The 19268-nt window shown below is 37.3% G+C and overlaps 2 protein-coding genes across 3 annotated transcripts in view; one reads left to right on the top strand and one right to left on the bottom strand.

The window, feature by feature from the left end:
• Positions 1-19268, bottom strand: part of LOC139118160 (uncharacterized) — a 43315-nt gene that overhangs the window by 23226 nt on the left and 821 nt on the right. The gene's annotated exons all lie outside the window — the stretch shown is intronic.
• LOC139118187 (uncharacterized) lies at positions 4436-11079 on the top strand. The gene is made up of 8 exons (XM_070681483.1): positions 4436-4753; positions 5117-5359; positions 5686-5762; positions 6368-6576; positions 6950-7348; positions 7789-7941; positions 8164-8252; positions 10747-11079. Exons 5-7 carry the CDS (start codon positions 7004-7006, stop codon positions 8230-8232), a joined length of 567 nt encoding a protein of 188 aa, XP_070537584.1. The 5' UTR covers positions 4436-4753; positions 5117-5359; positions 5686-5762; positions 6368-6576; positions 6950-7003; the 3' UTR covers positions 8233-8252; positions 10747-11079.

Below are 19268 nucleotides of genomic sequence, written 5' to 3' on the forward strand. Positions count from 1 at the left end.
AAAACCCAACAACGTCAGCACAGGGAGAGGGTTTATGGTTTTCGCCACAACTACAAATGCCACGCTGAAGATACATCTAACATTCTACTGGCATAGACTCTCCACAGTCGCTGTGCCTTGTTTGTGGGCGCCCACGACTGCCACGATGGACGCTGTGCAGCTCAGCAGCTGTGAGCGCGCGCCGCCAGAGACAACGACTGTTGGTTTTTGCAAGTATATGAATATTCATAAGGGTAGTGATGTCAAAAGAAACACCTATCTAACTGGGCGGAGAGAATATACGTACGACAATTAGAAGTCACCTCTATTGACAAAATTAAAATAAACAACACCTTTTTCCTTTTTTTCAGAATTCCCACAGCTTCAATGAATTGTTATTAGATTTCTATATAATACTTATAGCCCCTAAACTTGTAATAATAATAATAATTAATATAAGTATTATATAGAAATAATAATGCGAATAATAATAGGTTCAATTTCCGTGAAAATTTCACCATAAGGGTATTTTGGGTCGAAAAGACCAAATATGATATCAGTTTCACTGCCCCATGTTTCCATGGTAACCATTTTAGGGGTTGAAAATTTCAGTTTTGCTAATATCCCATGAAAAGTTACTTTGATTGATATATGAAAATTACCTAGTGGGGGAGTTCGGGTCAGAGAACACAAAAACCAGACTTATCTTGATGTTTCGAGTTGCCATGGTAACTATTCTGGGATTGAAAATGTTACTCTTTCACTAATTCCTATTAAAGAACTATTGATTGATGTAAAAAAATCATAATAAGGGTTTTTCTTGTTAGCACACCAAAACAATCACACTCATTTTAATGTGAGATGTTTCCATGGTAACCATTCAGGAATAAAAATTACCAGTTTTTCAAAGATTCCACCTAAAATCCAGTAACCGACAGAATATGTTATAGCAAAGGGATATTTTGGGTTAGAAAGACCAAATATCCAGTGTAAAAATCCAGTAATCAACAGAAATATTATATCAAAGGGTTATTTTGGGTTAGAAAGACAAAACAAGATATCAAAGTTTACTGCCCTGTGTTTCCATAGTAACATATTTGCGTTTTAATATTTCAAAGTTTTCCAAATTCCATTAAAAGTAATCCCAGTTACTATGCAAATGCTCTCCTAAGTGTATTTATCACAGCATGAACGCCATGTTCATTTTTGTTTCATGTTGCCATGGTAACCATTTAGGTTTTTTTATTTAAAACCATGCATATTTTAGATCAGGGGTATCTTTTTCGTTAACCAGACAAGAAAAGGCTATTTTACAAGATTCTGCCCATGAAGTGAATTTTCTAGTCTTTTGATGTGTATACTTGCACACCTTTAATACCCAAGGAAACAGGTATAATGGACGACAGTGGGACTCAAAAGTTTTGTGACCTATTAACAACCCGTTTCACTCTCAGAGTTGTATGCAAATTTTAAAAGTCGCCATGACAACCTGGCAACAACATGGCCTTTTCAGCAATGAGATATACTGTAGCAGGGCTAAAAATTGGCCACGGCCCTTCTGCCGGAGGAGGCATAATTTCTGTGTCATTGTGATTGATACATTATTATCAAAATGCAACGAGAATGCGTTTAATTGGCCATCGTTTCCTGTGCCTGTCATTCAAGTAGTCAGTTCAGATATTGAAACTTTGTTGCAAAGTTCCACCGCACGGCCGGTCGTCTTCGTAATTTCCAGAACAAAGTCACATTATGTGCCCAGCTGGGTTTGACTGCATTTATCTACCTCGTCTCAAAGTGACGGACGGATCTTTCAACCTTTCAGCTTGGTGAAAAACGCATTTATTGATTCGCCAAAGGCCTGTGGATTCGGTTATTTTTGCACAAGTGCTACATGGACATAGGAAAAAGTTCGACTCACCTAACCCTCTCGATTGTTGAATACAACCACGGTCCATGATGAGAGTTTTCGAATCAAAAACTGTAGCCGTGCTCGAATACAAATGTCTTCTCATTAAATTACGTCATTCTTGATATACAAGAGTTAGCATTCCAAACCTGTCACCTTTTTTTTTTTCAAAGTTTTGAGAAGGGCGGTATTTCCATCTGAATGATTGAACGACGTGAAACGCAAAATTCCATCGCATATTATCCGGCAATATGTGCACTGTACAGTAGTCAGTGCAGGTACGTATATACTCCACAAAATGGCCACAGACGGCGTGAACTTTCTGAAAGGATTTCCTAAACGTCCTCCTTGGTACCTTAGAGACTTACATGTGATGTCCTGGAAAGTATTCTCTGCAGTAATTCCAGTTTCTGTTAACATGCACACATTTTATAGCTCAACGACATGATAGCGCGAGACAGTTCTACGGTACTATACACATTCTCGCGCTCCCAGGCTCAATTGCGCATGCTCATACAGGCAGACTACGTCACCTGTGTTTTGCTTCCGGCGCGGCCGACTTGGCAACTTAGGTTGAGCAAACAAATAACGAACAGCCGAACGCACTCTCAGCGATGGCGGCCATCGTATTGTGTGCATACCGAGACGATCGCTCGCCTTGCGCGTGTTGTTCCTCGAATTCTGACCCATAATCATTTAAAAAATGCATTCAAATGTGATAGTGAAAGCTGTTCTCAATTAATAAGGTGTCATACTCAGCATAGCTGGATGTTTATCGCTAGTTTACCTTTGACCTCGCGACATTTGCAGGAGAAGTTTCTTAGCACGGACAACTTGATAACATACAGCATGGCGGTCTGTAAGTATTTTCATTAATGTGTTGTGTAATTTACGAGGTTCAGATTTTAAGTAAATCAATTTTAACAAGATTGAAACCGATTTAACCGTGTCCGCAGTGATTTAATCTGTACATTTCATGGCGTGATTTGTCGGGTTATTTTTTATGCGTGTGGGTTTTTTATTTACGTCCATATGTGCGTTGCAGTTGAGCATAGTTTTTCGGACCATCACGCATGTCTCCCTGGTAACGGGTTTGTTTACACACTTGCATATTTTCTGGCGCCTTTTTCAATCGTCTGTTGGCCTAGACTGTGAAAATGTCATTCGAATTTCATGCTCGTGTGCTAAAAACCGGTGTCGTATTTGTGCACGGAAAATAAATGGCACAAGCTATCCATGCTCCAATTTTATCATGGAGTTAAAGAATTGTTTCAGAGTACAGTTTTAGTGAAGACATTCTGATGTTCACCCGTCCAATTTTTGTTGTCTCTGTAAGAGAGTCATTGCTTCATGGCAGCAGGCAGAAAGCAATAACAAAACCTATCGGCCAGGGACACACGTAGTGAAATGGTCCAGACACTGTAGAGTATGGAGATGTGCGGTGTGTGATGCATTGTGTAAGGCAGGAAAGAAAAAGAAAGACAGTAAAAACAGGGGCAGACCAAGTCAATACCAAGGCAGTGACATTTCTGGTATCACTGGCAAGGAGACAGGAAAGACGGGGAAACTACAGAGTGAAACTCATGGCAGTACAAATCTAACAGCAGCTGTAAAACAGAGGGCAAGAAAAAAAGATGAGAAGATTCATTCCCTTGTAGAGACAGAGGTTCAATGATCTCATTGAAGAAATGGAGTGTCCCATTTGCAAAGACATAATAGATGGACCAATACAACTTTTGTGTGATGGACCACATGTGTTTTGTGCGGAATGTTTGTGTCAGTGGTTGCAAGTTTCTTCATCCTGTCCTGTGTGCCGTCTCTCTATTATGTGTGAATCTCTTGTAAGTCCCCCCATTGCCTTTGCAAACATGCTATCAAATGCCACAGTCACATGTGATTATGGGAATGTCGGTTGTAAGTCAGTTGTGCCACTGCAAGATCAGCAACACAACACGAAACGGTGTGTTTACCAGTCCATTGCTAGAGACCACTGCTTCTCGTCAGTGAGCCCATTTCCCATCAGAAGCCACCATGCTCCAGTCCCCATTCCTTACACAATCAATACCGAGACATCAAATGATGAAACATCAAGGGATAGGCAGAACAATATATGTGCAGTGAAGGCCGCAGAAATTGTGTTGCAGAATGTATCAGCGGTGCATATGCTGCTACAGTATGAAGAAATGGCAACAACACTTGTCAAGAAAAAAATAGAAGCAAACAGAAGTGATGATAGTTTGATAAAGGTTAAAACCAAGGGCCAGGTGAGTTTTTTACCAGCATTACTCTTGCTGATCTATACCCACATATCAATATACAGTTAGATTTTGGAGTAAATTCTTCTGATAAAGCTATCATGGAATATGATAATTTGTAAATTTGTATTTGTAATAACGTTTATTTGGTTTTGTAGTACATGTGTGACCTGGTAGTGGTTCAACAAATTAATTTCATCAAGTAATGAGCTAGTCCAATTTCATGAATTTATCACCCACATATACTTTTGAAAGATAAATTTGGTTTTTCAATTTTTTTTGTGATTTTTTTCAGCCATTGTGTTTAACATATACACCAAAGCCATGAAAAACAACCTCAGAAGCTAGCACTAGGACAAGACGTCAGAGGGTGTTGCAGTTAAGTCAGAGGAGAGACATTGTCAGTGGTGGTGATGCGATGCTGCAGCTGAGTGAGAGGAAGTGAGACACCAACAAAAGGACAAGAAGGAAAATCCTCCAGATCTTGGGACTCACTCCTGACATACCTCCAGGTGCTGGCCTTCATTTGGAAGTTGCTATGGGAACAACATGGGCTGCCAAGAGGAAATTACGGCGTTACTTCAAGGCATGGCATGTGAATATTGGAAGTGAGGTATGTTATGCAGGTCATTTTCCCCCACACTCATCAAGGTCACTGTCCTTCTTGACCTCACAACCATGAATTTATTAAGTCATGTTTGGAATTTTCTGGAAATTTAATTAGTTGTGTAAGAGAAAGAATTTTAGAACAGTAATTAGCATGTCAATAAAAGTTCTAGATTGTTCTTATATGCTCTTATATAAGCACATGAGTATTAATATTGGGACAGCAGGCTTGCAGTCAGACTTTTGGGATTGTGTGCAAACTCTATTATGATCATGTAGAGAAAGACTGTGGATAAGTAATCTTGTTATCACATATTACTGAATATATGTGTTACTGTTGTTTTTGCATCTTTTTCATATTTGTCTTCAGGTCTAGCAAACTTACCCGGCATGGTACAATACCTACCAGTGAAATTTGGATAAAGTTAGGTGGGGACAAGGGTCAGGGAACCCTGAGAATGGTTTACCAAGTTGCTAACACCAGTAATCCAAATGTAGCAGATAATACAGTGATTTGGAGTACATTTGCAGCACCTGATTCCTATTACAATTTAGAAATAGCTTAAGCTGTTAACAGAGGTCAGGTAGACAAACTGGATGGCACAAAGTGGAAGTAAGTCTAAACATGCATACTGTGTTTTACTAAACAATGAACAGATTGTACCATATATCTATTTTGGTACAATATTTGGAACTTAAGATACATACATATTGGTTATCCAAGTTTAATACATGCATTATACTGCTGATCCAAAAATCTGAAAAACAATGTGCAAATCTGACCAAACTTATGGAGCATAAATATGATACCTACATTAAATAGTACAAAAGGCAAAGTTGTTTTCTTGCATGTACAAAATGCATTGATGTGTAGAAACATGGGCATTCATTTAGAATGGTGTGGACAATTGTCTTACATTCCACTTTGATTTATTTCAGGGACAAGACACTATTAGCACGGATGATGGGAGATTATGAGTATCTGGCCAAGAGTTATGGATTGTCTGGACCAAATGGTATGAAATGTATACTTGCATGCTATGATTTATACGTAAGAAAAGTTGAGGCACTGACAGGACAGGCAGTTTATTGTGTACACTTCAGTTTTACCTATGATTTATATGTGTACGTCCTTGACCTATCAGTTTGCAATATGTGCGTCTGTTAATAATCAGCATGCATTGTGTATGATATGCTGTAGAACACAATTATGATAATTTGTTGTAGTTTTTCGTTGACTTAAGACATTCACAGCTAACATTGATTAGTCAGATAAATTTAAAGGAAGGGGTACACAGTGGGTCAGATCTTGATAAATATTTGCAAGCTATTGACAAATGATTGTTTTCCTCTGTAGAAATTCTTGTGTTTATTTCTCAATTTAATTCTTACACATAGTATTAATATGTATACTGGCAATGCAAAATGTAGTAACCATGAATTTCTTTGAAATAAATATTTAAATTGATAAGTTTGCATATTACAGGTACATCCTCTCCAAGAGTTCACACATGCACATCAAATTGACTTCATGAACACCAGTCATGTCTATACCTACTAAGGTTTTTAAGTAATTATGTCAGTTTTTGTTCCTTGTCTTCCTCACATTGAAATATTTTAGGGAAATATTTTTGCGTATGCTGATTGATCAGCAAGGAACAAGCACAGTTGCCGAAGGAGGAACAACCATTGTCATCAATGAAGAAGAGAACCCTTGATGATATCAGAAAATGTCACAGTGAATTTCTTTCAACAGGTGGAAACCTAAGGCATGCCATGCAGCACTACAATAGTGTCAGAAAGCCACTTTTCAATGTACCACTGCACAGAGTATGTACTAATCAATTCAATCCACTATGTTGTTTGCTTCCATTGACCAACTAAACATATAGCTCTGTTCTGTTTCAATCAGTTCACTTTACCTTTCTCTGAACAGTTCAACAGACCACACTGTGACCTATCTACATGTATGCATGCCACTATGTCCATAATGGTGTGCACAAATAGAAGTTTATTAGTGAAGCTATATGCGAAAACAAGTTGACAATGAAGCCAGCACATATGTCAGCATTTGTGATCAATCTAGTTGTTGTATATTTGTATGTTGTGTTTTCTTCATAAATAGGTAGGTATGAAAGTTACAAGATATTGTCATACATTAAAAGTAAAAGATACATGTGCTAACCCTTATATTTTATCACAGGTTGCAGTCCCAGGGTTGCACATCAGTCCTGGCTTGTTTTAAAAGTTTTTCACCATGATGGAAGCTAGCTGTGCAGTACTGGATATCAAGATCATCACGACTCTGGAGAGAGATGATGACATTGATGAACCCGTGCTGAAGCCTGCTGGATTTGACACATATGTAGCCATGTTGAAACAAGTCGAGACATTACAGTGTGAAGCGAAAGAACTCCAAGAAGAAGCTAAGACCTTGGCTGATAGTGTTGAAAAGGCTCTCCTTTCTGATGATGACTGTGACAATGATGATGATGATGACGACAAAAGTGAAGATGATGGCAGACCGCCACTAATGACCTTGGGCAAAGTTAAAAAAGCCCAGGAGAAAGTGCAGGAACTCAGTGAAGAAGCTGACAGGAATGTTAGTATTTATGAATAGAAGACCATACTACATTAACAAAATAAAAATACATGATTTTGTGATAATATTGAAATCTTGTGAGACACAATTAATTTCAGTGGCAGTGAGTTGCTAGCCAAGTCAAACTTTTTATCAAACTGGAATAGTTGCCATGTTAAATAAACATGTAATGTTTGTTTAGCATGGTGTTAAATTTCCTGTATCATGTGAGAACACCCACAGATAACCTGTCTAGCAACCTGAGATCTCAGAGGGTCTCCTTTATCTTTGAAAATGGCATATTGATACCAGAAGTAAGATCATTTTTGTGATGATAAGCAATAACATTGTCAATCTCAAGTGCACAGTCATGTCTATGCTGCATTTTCAGAATTTTGGCTTGTGCACATTTGTAGTGCAGTCATTTCCAGACAACACAGTGTTTATCTTTGTTTTCTTAGATATCTGAAGCTACAGACGTAAAAGCGAAACTGCCAAAACAATGTGGTTTTGTAGTCTGCGGTATTGACCAAGCTCTGCAGTCATTTAGTGTTGGACGTCATTCTTACCACGGGCAGGCATTCATCGGAAATCATGTGAACAAGTGCTGTAAAGTATGTGTTTTACAACTGTACACTGTTTTGTTGCTAAAGTCATTAAAAGGTTCAGTATTCTGCTTGTCATCAAGCTTTCAGTGTCAGATTTATTGTGTGTTATATATATACTACAGAAGATGTATTTCGTCTACATTATTTTGACCTACTTTCAGTGAAACAACTCTGTTTGCTTCTTTGAAAGAAAGTTATCATATCCTTTTTTTATTTTTTGTGTTTCAGGAAGAAAACATTCAAACGTTGTGCAAGAGCGTCATCAGGACCACAGCAAATATGCCCATAGCTGAATGAACAGGCTGCACACATTTGTGGTCTGTATAAGCCAATATTTTCAAAATTTGCAGCCTGCCATAATCTTTAGAGTACAAGCAATAGAATGTCAGATGAATATATTAGCATTCTCAGTTCAAACATATCACATTTAATGGCATATTACAGAGAACACTTTCCTAATGAAAGTGTCCCCCCCAAAATGCATATGTTAGAAGATCATGTCATCCCTCAGATTGAAAACACAGGGTTTGGCTTTGGTTTCCTCACAGAACTGTGTAGAGAGTATCCATCATGAGATTAGGAAGGGAATGGACCGGTATAGTAAAGTACCTGGCTATAATGGTTTAAAGAAATTAGAACTTATGGTAAGGGAGCATCATGTGATGACCAATTCAAGTCATGTGAAAGTGCCAAAAACACAAAGGGGTTCATACAGAACCAAATAAGCAACGTGAAATAATGATGGCCATAGCGATAAAAGTAAAGATAAATCATGATAAAATAAACATGTAAAGAACAAATTAATTAAGTCAATAACAAACCAATATGTAAATAAAAACATTGAAATCTGGTTCTTTCTATGAATCATATTTTTACTAAATTGATGCTTGTATTTTTAGTCCCCAAGATACCGTCCAGGGGGACTTATAGGTTTGGTCATGTCCGAGCGTGTGTCAGTGTGTGCGTTTGTCCGTCCATGCATCCGTCTGTTCACGCAGATATCTCAGAGATACATGGAGCGGTTTCATTCAAACTTGGTACAAGGATTACTTGATATGTCATACATATGCATGTCCAATATATATACATATGCATGATCCAATGTGGCCGCCATGCGGCCATTTTATTACAATTTTTTTATGTACAGAGCCATAACTCCGACATGTTTCAACCGATTTTATTGAAAGTTAGTACAAGGACATTGACCTTCATCATACATATGCACATCAATTTGTTTCACAACATTATCCAATATGGCTGCCATGCGGCAATCTTATTACAATTTTGTCATGTACGGAGCCATAACTCAGGCATATCTCAACTGATTTTATTCAAAGTTGGTACAAGGACATTGACCTATGTCATACATATGCATGTCAATTTGTTTCATGATATGATCCAATATGGCCGCATGGCAGCCATTTTGTTACAATTTTTTCATGTCCTTAGCCATAACTCAGGCCCGTCTAAATGGCTTTTATTCAAACTTTGTACAAGGACTTTGACCTATGTCATACATATGAACTCGATATGGCTACCATGCCATCATGTTGTTACAATTTTTTCATGTACGGAGCAATTACTCAATCATATCTCAACCGATTTTATTCAAAGTTGTTACAAGGACATTGACTCATGTTATACATATGTATGTCGATTTGTTTCACGATATGATCCAATATGACCAAATGGCGGCCATTTTGTTATGGGTTTTTTTCATGTCGAAAGCCATAACTCTGGCAAGTCTCAACCGATTTTATTCAAAGTTGGTACATGGACATTGACTTATGTCATACATATGCATATAGATTTTTTAGACAGTAAGATTAAATATGGCTGCATGGCTGCCATTTTGTTACGATCTTTTCATGTACAGAGCCATAACTCAGACATCTTTCCACCAGTATCATTCAAAGTTGGTATAAGGACATTGACCTATGTCATACATATGCACATTGATTTGTTGAACGGCATGTAGCAGTATCATGTCAATTACCTAAGTTTCATAATTAGACTGATATGTCGAGAAATACTGCATCAGATTTCATGAAACTTGGTACACATGTTAAGCTTACATTGCTTTAACAAAAAAAAGGCATTTATCAGTGTCATTTTAATTAATTTGTAATTGCTTATTAATGAACTTTCCTAATTAGAGTTATATATCCACAAATACTGCGTCAAAATTTGATGAAACTCGGTACAGATGTTGATCTCATAGTTTGTAAATGCTGCATCAAACTTTATGAAATATGGTACCGGTGATAATCTATTAGTGTTAGGATAGTATGCAAAAATGTTCGGCAACATCCTGTTGATTCATTACTAATTGACTCATTTAATGACATTTTGTAATTAGGATGGCGGCCTACATTGGTTTTATGTTTTCACCACCGTGGAACTCATTTTTGGCCATTTAGCGCCATCTGTATCACAGTATTTTTATCATAGACCTAATTAATGAAGAGGACTCTATCCTCTCTGAGGACTTTTAATTAAAGTACCAATGAACAAGTGGGGACTGTGCCATCAACGACTTGTTCAATTTAAAATTGATGTTTGAAAAGTCATCTTTATGGTAAGTCCTGTATATGTAATGATGAATTAAATGTAAACTTACCATTTTAGGATGTTTTCACATGTTCAAATGAAACTTCCTTCAGTTTTATCTTACATGAAATATCATTGGAAAAGTTACAATTTTTAGCATGAAAATAAGAATGAAATACTTCTAAATGCTTTCATTATGATTTAGTATATATACTAACAAGTACAGATGTAAATAACCTTGTTTTGCTTATCTATTTACAGAATACAACGACCCTGGAAGTTGCAGGTGTCCATTTGATTTCAAGTATTTCTCATTTTTTAATTTTGTCTGTATTTTTCAGATTGTATTTAAAATAAAGGTATTTGATCATTTCAATTTGTATTTTTTCAGTTTCTGTGTACCTTTCCTTTTCGTTTCCTATATTTTTTGTTTAGCTCTTTATTTGTCCCTTTTTTAAAATGCAACTTTGTGGGATAAGTTACTTTTGATATTCAGAGAGTTTGTAAAAGATGTTTGCCCGAAACTTTGTTATCGGTACATGTAATTTATTTGAGTCTTGTCACTTCAAGAAATAAAAAAAATGTTTTATTCTATATGCACGTGCCTGTTTTGATCATTTATGTTATGGTTTGAAGTAATTTTTAATAACATTACAGTTAATTTGCCATTGTGCTGTTAAAACAATCACCGTACAATACACATAAGGCAATAATACATTGATTTCTGCCTATATGATGAAAAAGGTGCCTCTCTAATTTTTGCCGTTTGTGGTGCTGTTCTGTGGCTTCCGATTGAATGTGTATCCATAAAGTTCGCACACAAGTTAAAAGTCTAGGCCTGCTGGGTATCGCTTTAAACTGCTTAGTGTCACTTTTCCGAAAAGCATTTAATTACTCCTTGGCCTAATGATGTCCCTCTCTCCGTACAGTATTGTGTATAATTCTGCGCTGCACGTACAACAATTAGAAGTCACCCCTTTTGACAAAATTAAAATAAACAACACCTCTTTTTCAGAATTCCCAGAGCTTGAATGAACTAGTGTTATTACATTTCTATATAATACTTATAGCCCCTAAACTTGTAATAATAATAATAATTAATATAAGTATTATATAGAAATAATAATGCGAATAATAATAGGTTCAATTTCCATGAAAACTTCACCATAGGGGTATTTTGGGTCGCAAAGACCAAATATGATATCGATTTCACTGCCCCATGTTTCCATGGTAACCATTTTAGGGGTTGAAAATTCCAGTTTTTCTAATATCCCATGAAAAGTTACTTTGGTTGTTATGAAAATTATCTAGTGGGGGAGTTCGAGTTAGACAACACAAAAAAAAACAGACTTATTTTAATGTTTCGAGTTGCCATGGTAACCAATGTGGGATTGAAAATGTTTCTTTTTCCCTAATTCCTATTAAAGAACTATTGATTGATGTAAAAAAATTGATAATAAGGGTTTTTCTGGTTAGCACACCAAAAAAAATCACACTCATTTTAATGTGAGATGTTTCCATGGCAACCATTCATGAGTAAAAATTACCGGTGTTTCAAAGATTCCACCTAAAATCCAGTAATCAACAGAATGTGTTATATCAAAGGGATATTTTTGATTAGAAAGACCTAATATCAGTGTAAAAATCCATTAAATCAACAGAAATATTATACCAAAGGGTTATTTTAGGTTAGAAAGACAAAATATGATATCCATTTTTACCTCTCCTGTGTTTCCATAGTAACCTATTTGCGTTTTAAAATTTCATTTTTTTTCAAAATTCCATTAAAAGTAATCGTAGTAACTATGCAAATGCTCTCCTAAGTGTATTTATCACAGCATGAACTCAATGTTCATTTTTGTTTTATGTTGCCATGGTAACCTATTTGGGAACCACAAATTTTTTTAATTTAAAACAAAAGACCCTTGAGTGGGTCTATGTTAAAACACAATTCACTGTTTTTTATTTATTTTATGGATTTCTAAGTAACAACTTTTAATGTGTGTTCTATAATAATAATAATAATTGTAATTTCTTTGCCTTCATTCTAGGAAGAATAATAAAGATAATGTACATTGAGGCCATTCTTGTCAAAATTGTTTTCCGTTTATTATAGTGTGTTTGAATTAATTTTTATATAGACCAGAAAAAATTTTTTCAAGCATTTTTAATTTTGTTTCATGCAGTCATCCCAAATAAGTGTTATAGAGTATTGTACCAACTTATTATGCAGTCATCGAATTAATTTTATGCCTTCAAATTAATTTTATGTGCTAAAATTAATTCTACTTGTATCTCAAATTAATTTTATCAACCCAATTCCCCTTATCACCCAATGTACCATTATTTATCAGAAGCAGTTTCGGATAGTTTTCAATCGGATTCGAACCCACAACATACGGCATCAGTCGCCTAGCTGAAAGGCCACAGACAGAACCAGTCGGCTAAATCTCCACTCCCAAAAAAGAGTGGTTCAATAGCCGGCTAAGTTGTTACATTTTTCTGACTGAGGCCCCTCAACACGTTGTAGAGTTCGTGAAGCACTCACGCACGCATGCTCACTATCATACATCGCACATACACACTTTATCGAAGCGAAGAAACGAATTTCATCGCTTTAACTGGGCGAACGATAACCTCGGGGACAATTCTGTCCACCAGCAGTGTTACCTACCCAGGGTAGAAAATTCGGATAGTTTTAAATCGGATTCGAACCCACAACATACGGCATCAGTCGCCTAGCTGAAAGGCCACAGACAGAACCAGTAACAGTTTTTTTTTGTTTTATTTAAAACATAATTCACTGGTACTTATTTATTTTATGGATTTATAACTAACAACGTATAATAATGTTCATTTTATAATAATTTATTTTGATTTCTTTGCCTCATTCTAGGAAGAATAATGAAGACAAATTATTTCTGATTCTTTAACTAAAGTAAAATTATGGCCATGTAGTGGTGCATTTTTTTTGTGTGTGACCTGGCGTGACCCCATAAACTCTATGATTCATATGATTAGCTAGATCTCCCCTTTCCATGGTAGCAATGGCTAAATTTGAACATGGTCCCTGTATACCTTTAAACATTTTTTAAACCCAGCAGGCCAAGACAAGGGGAAATATTACAAGTTAAATGTTTCATGTTTAATATTGCCCAGGGCTCGAAATAAACTTTTTTTCCCTGGTCGTCCACTTGGGCAACCATGTTCTGAATGTGGTAGGAGGGTGACACTGGCTGGTAGCCCATGCATATTTTAGATCTGGGGTATCTTTTTTCGTTAACCAGACAAGAAAGGGCTATTTTACAAGGTTCTGCCCATGAAGTGAATTTCTAGTCTTTTGATGTGTATACTTGCACACCTTTAATGCCCAAGGAAACAGGTGTAATGGATGACAGTGGGACTCAAAAGTTTTGTGGCCTATAAACAACCCGTTTCACTCTAACAGTTGTATGCAAATTTTAAAAGTCGCCAGGACAATATGACAACAATAGGGCCGTTCACAGTTAACGTCACTGTTGTCTCATTAATATGCAAAAATAAATATTTGTCCACATTTTCATATAACGCTTTTGAAAATTACGCATGCAAGAACGACGAAAATACATCTCAGTGGGTGACTGCTAGTGTAACAATGAATACTAAAAAACATATTCACGACTCTGAGTACTAGCTGCAAAAACGGCCACGTATGCAACATTGATAAAATTTGTCCGCATTTCAAGCTGCGTGTGCGATGTCGCGCGCGTACAGCTATATTTAGTAACAAACCTGTAACCGTGAACAGCGCTATATGGCATTTTCGATTCAGCACTGAGATATGCTGTAGCAGGGCTAAAAATAGACCTTGGCCCTTCTGTTGGGAGGAGGCATAATTTCCGTGTCATTGTGATTGATACATTATTATCAAAATGCAACGAGAATGCATTTTTATTGGCGTTTCCTGTGCCTGTCATTCAAGTACGTCAGTTCAGATATGGAAACTTTGTTGCAAAGTTCCACCGCACGGCCGGTCGTCTCTAGAACAAAGTCATAATATGGCAAATTTCTACGCCCAGCTGGGTTTGACTGCATTTATCTAGCTCGTCCCAAAGTGACGGACGCATCTTTCAACCTTTCAGCTTGGTGAAAAACGCATTTATTGATTCGCAAAAGGCCTGTGGACTCGCTTATTTTTTGCACAAGTGCTACATGGACATAGGGAAAAGTTGTTGAATACTCGTACTCACTGTTTCAGTGAATCCGTCATGATCAGAGTTCTCAAATCAAAACATGTTGCCGAGCTCGAATACAAAGTTCTTCTCATTAAATTACGTCATTGTTATACAAGAGTTAGCCAAAGTCTGTCACCCTAATTTTTTCAAAGTTTGGAGAAGGCCGGCATTTCCATCTGAATGATTGAACGACGTGAAACGCAAAATTCCATCGCATATTATCTGGCAATATTTACAGTAGAAATACCGTATAGCGTCGCTCCAGTCCAGGTTCGTATAAGCTTATACTCCACAAAATGGCCACAGGCGGCGTGAACTTTCTGAAATGATTTCCTAAACGTCCTAATTGTTACCTTAGGGACTCACTTGTGATCTCCTGAATAGTATTCTCTGCAGTAATTCCAGTTTCTGTCAACATGCAAAGCTCAACGACAAGATTATAGCACGAGACGTAGTGTACAGACGACACATTCACGCGCATGCTCATATTGGCAGAGTACACTGGCAAACGAGTGCGCATGCGTGAAGTTATATTTGCAGCACAGATTTCGCGGAAAAACTCATGCTTTTTCCATCCCAAAACTTCCTCGATCGCTTACAGTAAATGCACATGAACAAAATAAAACCCAACAACGTCAGCACAGGGAGAGGGTTTATGGTTTTCGCCACAACTACAAATGCCACGCTGAAGATACATTTAACATTCCACTGGCATAGACTCTCCACAGTCGCTGTGCCTTGTTTGTGGGCGCCCACGACTGCTACGATGGGCCTGCGATCAAAGGCTACGCTGTGCAGCTCAGCAGCTGTGAGCACGCGCTGCCAGAGACAACGACTGTTGGTTTTTGCAAGTATATGAATATTCATAAGGGTAGTGATGTCAAAAGAAACACCTATCTAACTGGGCGGAGAGAATATACGTACGACAATTAGAAGTCACCCCTATTGACAAAATTAAAATAAACAACACCTTTTTCCTTTTTTTCAGAATTCCCACAGCTTCAATGAATTGTTATTAGATTTCTATATAATACTTATAGCCCCTAAACTTGTAATAATAATAATAATAATAATAATAATAATAATAATAACAACAACAACAACAACAACAACAACAATAATAATAATAATAATAATAATAATAATAATAATAATAATAATGATAATAATAATCCATCACCATCATCATCATCATCAACTTTTTGTGTAGTACAAATCACCATTGAATTTCGTAAAACTTAACTAAAATTGTCACGGTAAAAGTTTTTAAAAATTTGTCGTAGTCGATTCTTACCAATGCAGATTGCAGTGTTGCAGCCAGGATTTTTAAACCAGGGGACACTATGTCCCACTTCTGTTTATTTTGGGGGACATTTAGCACAGTTTGCGTCCGTTTTCAAATTTGATTGAAGTACTTTTTTGTAACAAATTAGTTTTACATGACAAAATTCAAACTACCGGGATAGCGTTGCTATGCTTGAATTTCAGGCAATTGTAGCAGTATACCCGTATCCATCGCCAGATTAATCACAGCTCCAAAAGTACATACATACTGTATAAGCCTTAAAATAATCGTGCAAAACATAGGCCACCGTCGGTTTCAGATATTACTTTCTGACTACATCCAACACACTTGACTCATGAGTGCGCCACAGGTGACCCGCAGTATGCTAGAATGCGAAACGAGTTCCGTTTTAGGGACAATGTCGCAAGAGCGGTCATGGCTGCAACACTGATCAGATTGCATATAAATACAGCATTAAGACATTTTCCAATAACATCAAGATCACAGTATTCATTATTAATTATGAATAAAAATAAGTTGACACTAATTGCATTGTGATACAGCGACTTTCATAAACGCGAGCAGTTATTCCGCTATGTTGATATGCTTTAGGGAAGATCATGACACTGTCATTTCGTCCAAACTTTTCTTTTCATATTCTTGTCATTGACAGATAAATAAAAAATCAGCAAAATAGATCACAAGAATAGTTTTCTAGTCATAGCCTGTTAGGGCACTCCGAAAGGTAATTTATAATTATGGATAAATGTTTGTTATTTGCTTTCAGTTTTTGGCCCTTGCACTAATAGTACAAGTACATTTTACAAACAAACAAACAAAAAACGAACAAACAGACAATCGCCTTGAAAATATGCATGTATTGCGACCGACACCTTTCATTGTTCACGACCGTACGACTTTATTTGTCGTCTACGCTGATGAAGAGTATGGCAGCGGTTTGAAGAGCATCGCGACAGGACCTTTGTCCGACATGTTTCCGTGGATGATTTCGATATCCAGATAGTGAGTTATATTCAAGCATAGCCAATAATCGATCACAAAAATACGACAACACAACTGAAAATACAGAATAGAGACGACGCACATGTCCTATATTCCCGACATGTACAGTGACTCAGAGAGGCCATGATTGATGGCGTTCCAAGGGAACAGTGTAAGTCTCAGGGATACAGACACCAGGTACAAATTATAAGATACTTCCAAGAACGTCAAACTTTAGTGGAGGTCATTTAGACAAGAAATTCATCTTCCACTCGGGCAAGCCAGTAACGGAAATGTAAAAGAAGACGGTCCGAATACCTTTTTTTTAAATATTCGTACTGAAGCAAAACGCCCGATGAATTTTCAAACGAGTTAGGGCGCTGTACTCACTTTGAGTACTAATCCACCCAAGACCGCCGATTCCTGTCTAAGATGGTGAATTCGGCAAAGGAGGCGCCTACGGACATGTACATCCTTGAAGAAAGTTGATTGTCAGGGTTACGATATCCAGATTTCGTTCGTTAATGCTGGTGTACTAGTCACTCTGCGAGGTCACTCGAGCACCCTCTGGAATCCTAGCTGAACAGCGCCCGTGCGACCCAATTTTTGAAGGACCCCATAACTCTCTCGAAGGGCTGACGTTATTATTCACAACATGGAAAAACACTCATTTTACACACTCCGGCTTTGTTTTACATTTACCGTCGTACTGAATATGAATGCATTCGTCTTTAAAATTGTGAAAACAAGCGTCGACATCTAAACATTTAAATTGTTTACTCTGACAGTGCATGTCAACCCCTCCAGCCGAGTGGAATGGCCCCACTACGGAATAATCTGCGTCTGAATATTACTGTGCAGTTTTCCTTCATATGTAGAGCATTAAGCAATAGTGTATTACAACATGCTTTATTTTCTAATGAGAAACGTTGCTTACAAGACTGAAAGTCTGCAAGTTTTAGGGGAAACAAATGACAAAGGTTGCGTGTCACCAGATGTTTACATTTATGTCTATATGAGCATGCGTACTTCTAACAATAACTCTTGATCGCCACAAGATGGCTCATTATTATGCTGAGGGCGTACATTAAAGATACTGATACTGCTGATAGGTTTTGTCCGGTAAATGCTGACAAACGATACAATTAAGGCGAATCCCGAGGGCAAAGCAGCTTGTCGGAGAAGATTCAAGTCAAAGTTTTACCAGGTTCGTATAATGAAACTTTCACTAAATTACCTTTTTGTGTCAGCCAAGACAAACATATACTGGTCACTATTGTCATGCTAATTGATTGATCAATCTTAATTTCATCATCTCAGTTGTAGTGGCACTTACATACTTTTTTATAACTCGAAGTATACTATACCTGTCCAGATATACTCTCAATGGGCATTCGCTTTACACGCTGGCAACAAAACTTTCACTTGGTATTTTAACTGAGCAATCGGTCCAACTTGTTTTTTTGCGAAGAGTAGTCATACAGGGTCTAGTCCTCACCAGGCATAAAAAGTAACACGGCACCGTGATGCGTGTGTAATTGAAGACGAACGTGCCAGTAGAATTGAGTTTGATGACTTTGCATGTATTTACAGAACGGGAACTCTGCTCGAGGTAAAACTTCAACTTTTTTACATCTCTCTTAGACTGAACTTCGTTTCTCATTTATTACAATGCAGACGTGCCTTCTCACGTAATCTACATTTACTCTAACGGAAAATATTTCAATATCAAATCGTACTCTTAATAAAAAGAATTGTCGGCCGTTCAATTGTTAGGCTCTGCAAACCTATATTAACTGTCCGGTACTGTTATTACCACTTGGAGACGTTGTCAATTTGAAACATCACGCAGCAGACCTGAGAAACAGGTACCAGGCCGCGTCGTACCGTACAGTGTCAAGTATATAGGATGTACTTGAAATGTTTTGTCTGATTGAATGTGTAGTGCTGAACTAAACGTTTATTAGTCCAGACCCCTAAACACATCTCTATAAACATAGCTGCTCTTATGCCGTTTCACCACTTGAGGCGCTGTTCAAATATAATTCACATATGTGGAACGTGTCAATAAAAGTTTCTTGAAAGGTCACTTCCGTGTCTGTGGTAGTCTGGCAAAGACAGCCATTGTGTGAAAGTATTTCAATTGGAGGCACGCCAATACGTTGCGCAGTTGTTTGTGTCTACGAATATTACTTGGATCGCGATTGCTGCACAAATCCGCCAAAATATGTTAAAACGTGACAAAGAAAGGCTTATTAAGTTTATTCAAGGTTTCAATCAGA

This window comes from Ptychodera flava, chromosome 2, assembly GCF_041260155.1.
Source record: "Ptychodera flava strain L36383 chromosome 2, AS_Pfla_20210202, whole genome shotgun sequence".
NCBI lineage: Eukaryota > Metazoa > Hemichordata > Enteropneusta > Ptychoderidae > Ptychodera > Ptychodera flava.

Coding starts and splice junctions, on each gene's coding strand:
- LOC139118187 (XM_070681483.1), top strand. CDS start 7,004: ATGATGGAAGCTAGCTGTGCAGTACTGGATATCAAGATCATCACGACT. Junction 7,349..7,788: donor GTGAAGAAGCTGACAGGAAT/GTTAGTATTTAT, acceptor TTGTTTTCTTAG/ATATCTGAAGCTACAGACGT. Junction 7,942..8,163: donor ATGTGAACAAGTGCTGTAAA/GTATGTGTTTTA, acceptor TTTGTGTTTCAG/GAAGAAAACATTCAAACGTT.